Here is a 5,216-nt window from a genome sequence, read left to right on the forward strand (position 1 = left end):
TCTCCAATCCAAAGTTAAATCTAGAATTGGCTTCCTATTTCGCAACAAAGCATCCTTCACTCATGCTGCCAAACATACCCTTGTAAAATTGACCATCCTACCAATCCTCGACTTTGGCGATGTCATTTACAAAATAGCCTCCAATACCCTACTCAACAAATTGGATGCAGTCTATCACAGTGCAATCCGTTTTGTCACCAAAGCCCCATATACTACCCACCATTGCGACCTGTACGCTCTCGTTGGCTGGCCCTCGCTTCATACTCGTCGCCAAACCCACTGGCTCCATGTCATCTACAAGACCCTGCTAGGTAAAGTCCCCCTTATCTCAGCTCGCTGGTCACCATAGCATCTCCCACCTGTAGCACACGCTCCAGCAGGTATATCTCTCTAGTCACCCCCAAAACCAATTCTTTCTTTGGCCGCCTCTCCTTCCAGTTCTCTGCTGCCAATGACTGGAACGAACTACAAAAATCTCTTAAATTGGAAACACTTATCTCCCTCACTAGCTTTAAGCACCAACTGTCAGAGCATCTTACAGATTACTGCACCTGTACATAGCCCACCTATAATTTAGCCCAAACAACTACCTCTTTCCCAACTGTATTTAATTTATTTATTTATTTTGCTCCTTTGCACCCCATTATTTTTATTTCTACTTTGCACATTCTTCCATTGCAAAACTACCATTCCAGTGTTTTACTTGCTATATTGTATTTACTTTGCCACCATGGCCTTTTTTGCCTTTACCTCCCTTCCCACCTAATTTGCTCACATTGTATATAGACTTGTTTTTTTTTACTGTATTATTGACTGTATGTTTGTTTTACTCCATGTGTAACTCTGTGTCGTTGTATGTGTCGAACTGCTTTGCTTTATCTTGGCCAGGTCGCAATTGTAAATGAGAACTTGTTCTCAACTTGCTTACCTGGTTAAATAAAGGTGAAATAAAATAAAATAAATATAGCAAGCTACGGCCACTTATCAATTTTCGGGGTGGTGTACCTAATAAAATTGCTGGTGAGTGTACTGTCCAAGGGTAAAGCAAAATGTACCAAAAAGTTCACACTACTTCAAAAACAAAAATACATCTATTTCAAATTCAATTCCAGATAAATGTATTTTATTTTTTTCTGGTGCATTTTGGAATATTCTAGAATCTTGTATACATACAGTGTATTCGTAACATTTTGTTACGTTACAGCGTTATTCTTAAAATGTATTAAATTGTTTTTTCCCCTCATCAATCTACACACAATACCACAAAATGATAAAGTAATAACTGTTTTTTTAGAAATGTTTACAAATTAATAAAAAATACAAAACTGAAATATGACATTTACATACAGTTGAAGTCAGAAGTTTACATACACCTTAGCCAAATACATTTAAACTCTGTTTTTTTTTATTTATTTTTTTACAATTCCTGACATTTAATCCTAGTAAAAATTCCCTGTCTTAGGTCAGTTAGGATCACCACTTTATTTTAAGAATTTGAAATGTTAGAATAATAGTAGAGAGAAGGATTTATTTCAGCTTTTCTTTCATCACAATCCCAGTGGGTCAGAAGTGGGTCAGAAGTTTACATACACTCAATTAGTATTTGGTAGCATTACCTTTAAATTGTTTAACTTGGGTCAAATGTTTTGAGTGGCCTTCCACAAGCTTCCCACAATATGTTGGGTGAATTTTGGCCCATTCCTCCTGACAGAGCTGGTGTAACTGAGTCAGGTTTGTTGGCCTCCTTGCTCACACAAGCTTTTTCAGTTCTGCCCACAAATTCTCTATAGGATTGAGGTCAGGGCTTTGTGATGGCCACTCCAATACCTTGACTTTGTTGTCCTTAAGCCATTTTGCCACAACTTTGGAAGTATGCTTGGAGTCATTGTCCATTTGGAAGACCCATTTGCGACCAAGCTTTAACTTCCTGACTGATGTCTTGAGATGTTGCTTCAATATATCCACATAAGTTCCATCCTCATGATGCCATCTATTTTGTGAAGTGCACCAGTCCCTCCTGCAGGAAAGTACCCCACAACATGATGCTGCAAGCCTCCCCCTTTTTCCTCCAAACATAACGATGGTCATTATGGCCAAACAGTTCTATTTTTGTTTCATCAGACCAGAGGACATTTCTCCAAAAAGTTGGATCTTTGTCCCCATGTGTAGTTGCAAACCGTAGTCTGGCTTTTTTTATGGCGGTTTTGGAGCAGTGGCTTCTTCCTTGCTGAGCAGGTTATTTCAGGTTATGTCGATATAGGACTCGTTTTACTGTGGATATAGATACTTTTGTACCTGTTTCCCCAAGCATCTTCACAAGGTCCTTTGCTGTTGTTCTGGGATTGATTTGCACTTTTCGCACCAAAGTACATTAATCTCTAGGAGACGGAACGCGTCTCCTTCCTGAGTGGTATGATGGCTGCGTGGTCCCATGGTGTTTATACTTGCGTACTACTGTTTGTACAGATGAAAGTGGTACCTTCAGGTGTTTACAAATTGCTCCCATGGATGAACCAGACTTGTGGGGGTCTACAATTTTTTTGTATGAGGTCTTGGCGGAATTAGTTTTTCTTCCCCATGTCAAGCAAAGAGGCACTGAGTTTGAAAGTAGGCCTTGAAATACATCCACAGGTACACCTCCAAGGGAAGCCATGATGTACTGTACAGTACCTTCCTAAATCCTATACTGTTGTACTTTCTCTCCACGATCTTCTTCACTCGCTCCTCCTCTTTGAAAGGTGATGAAGCAGAAGCCCCGTCTCTTGTTGCTTTTGGTTTCTATGGGGAGGTCAATGGACTCCAACTGTTCACACAGACAACTCAGGAATAGAATAATCCATTGTACAACAAGGTTTGAATGTTTTGGTCAACTTGCACATACAGGCCACGAGAAAACAAAGAGTAAATATCAGCTCTTTCAGGTAATTGCTTTGGACTGATCTGATTCAATCGTTCAGATTGGCACCCAGGCGAGCACACTCTCTAAAGAACATCTGACCATGTCAAATGTAAGTCTACTGTAGCCTACCTCTCCAAAGGTACCAAATTATTCCCTGATCTTCTCCTCGGGGGTGTCTGGAGAAAGACCTCCACAAAGACTTTCCTGTTTGGCTCCTTGTTCTTCATGGCCTTGACCTTCTTAGGGTCGATCACCTTCCCATTCAGCTTGTGTAAAAATGATAATAAAGAAACTGATTGGGCAGAAAAGACTCACATCCCATTGCTGCCATGTCATATTCACAACATATACAATCAGAAATACCTTATCAACACTGTCAGCTGCTTTGAACAGGACAAAGTCAAACCCCCGAGACCGACCTGTCATGGGGTCAAGCTTCAGGGTGCCACCTCCCCAAACTTGAAGTAATCCTTCAAATCCTTCTTTGTTGTGTCCCAGCTCCAGACCAACACACATTTTCCTGCATTTAAAGATAGTGCAGATACAAACATGTTCAATTCTGAATACCAATTCCCAACACAAGGACTCTGGCTGTGTTCCAATTCCCATTCTCATCTGCTTTCCTTTCACCCATCAGTGGGAAAGAGGGAAAGGAGTTGAAGCCATTACATTAGAGGGAACACAGCCAGAGTCTTGGATTAGGGTCAATGTTATCATTAGAGATATGATTATGATAATTAACAAGAGCATGCTTGGATAATGCATACAGCAGCTTTTACAAGATGTAAAGGATTTTTAAAATGTGATTTATTAGGATGCTCATTAGCCAACACCAATGGTGACAGATAGTCTTACTATGGTCTGACATATAACGAAAAAGACATTACAAACAACACTTTACAATTGACATACATTTAAAAACATGAACATGTAGTGTGTGTGTGTATCTATCAGTTACACATACATGTCAGTACATACACACAAGCAGTTCACATGAGGGAGAGGCATCATTCTTTGGGGTGTTGCTTTATTCGTTTTTTGTAACCAGGTTTGCTGTTCATTTGTGCTACATAAGATGGGAGTTCCATGCACTCATGGCTCTGTATAATACTGTACTTTCCCTTGAATTTGTTCTGGACCTGGGGACTGTGAAAAGACCCCTGGTGGCATGTCTGATGAGGTAAGTGTGTGTGTCAGTGCTGTGTGTAAATTGACTATGCAAACCATTTGGAATTTTCAACACACTGATTCTATTCCCGTTTATTATGTGGTGACGGGTGTAACTAATAGCAATCTACACATACACAACTCTACATCCAACAAGAGCTGATGGACGCGACAGCCACAATAGTTACCCGATCTACCCTAAAGGTGAGTTTTAGCTAGCTAGGTACTGGCATTTATTTTTTTTTTTAAGTGATTCCTCATAGAAGTTACCCAACGATGCGAGGAAATACCAAAAGTATTCAACAAAATAGCTACTTGTCACTTATTCGACGCTGAGCTAACTAGCAATATAGTAACATCAGTTATCCAACGTTAGCTAGCGGTCTCAGTCACCCCTCATCCTCTTCGTTTTTTGCTGGCATCAATCAATTTCCCCCACAGTTGGATCTTCGCGGGATTCAAGACCCTCCGACATGTTGGTGTCGCTCAAATAACTAGTTGATCAGCTGCTGTCGATGATGCGTGCTAGCGAGCGTGTTTCTGTTTCGTCTTGTCTGAATTGCTTTCGAATCGGAAATCGTTATGTTTTCCCCCCAGGTTAGTAACATTATCTTGCTAAAGACCAGACACAAAACGAATATTAGGCACCACGGATGAGCAATCCTTCTGGTTTCGCTGACTATTACCGACGGTCCTACTTGATCTAGTATATTTTGCAAGATAACGGCAGTTGACAGCTTGCTTTCTCGCTAGCTACGTAAACATAAATGGCGTCATGTATAAAATGGTGGAAACTAGCTTGAGGGAGGTGCTCATTTTTCTAGACCTCTTAAAACCAAATAGCACAAATGTAGTTGTATGCTTTGAATCGCACTGCGGTCACAACAGTTTGGATGACAGGGGAGTTGTCATCCAACTCACAGGTTCCATGCACGGATGTCAAAAACTATGACATCCTAGAAAAAATAAGGCAGTGTTTATTCTCAGTACATAAATGTGTGAATCAAAACATTATTTCACGTGTAATGATTATTGCACCTAGGCTGAAGTCGTACCTACAGGCCTAATGTTCAAGTCAATGACTAGAGCAGCAGCTATGGTTTGGTGTTATGAAATGCAGAACAGAATATCAAGTACAAAGTCAAGCACA

At 40.4% G+C, this 5,216-nt stretch overlaps 1 protein-coding gene across 2 annotated transcripts; it reads right to left on the bottom strand.

Moving 5' to 3' along the window:
- Positions 1 to 1,101: 1,101 nt before the first annotated feature.
- On the bottom strand, positions 1,102 to 4,546 carry LOC115126466 (heterogeneous nuclear ribonucleoprotein D-like-A). Of its 2 annotated transcripts, XM_029656096.2 has the most exons (4): positions 4,460 to 4,546; positions 3,263 to 3,419; positions 3,029 to 3,165; positions 1,102 to 2,803 (listed from the first exon to the last, which is right to left on the bottom strand). In XM_029656096.2, the coding sequence occupies exons 1-4, from the start codon at positions 4,486 to 4,488 to the stop codon at positions 2,779 to 2,781; spliced, it is 348 nt and encodes a 115-aa protein (XP_029511956.1). In that variant the 5' UTR covers positions 4,489 to 4,546; the 3' UTR covers positions 1,102 to 2,778. The 2 variants fall into 2 exon arrangements, 1 of the variants encoding a protein (XP_029511956.1); XR_003863163.2 differs by having other exon boundaries at positions 1,102 to 3,419; positions 3,878 to 4,516.
- Positions 4,547 to 5,216: the final 670 nt, after the last annotated feature.

The sequence above is a fragment of the Oncorhynchus nerka genome, linkage group LG4, assembly GCF_034236695.1.
Source record: "Oncorhynchus nerka isolate Pitt River linkage group LG4, Oner_Uvic_2.0, whole genome shotgun sequence".
Lineage (NCBI taxonomy): Eukaryota > Metazoa > Chordata > Actinopteri > Salmoniformes > Salmonidae > Oncorhynchus > Oncorhynchus nerka.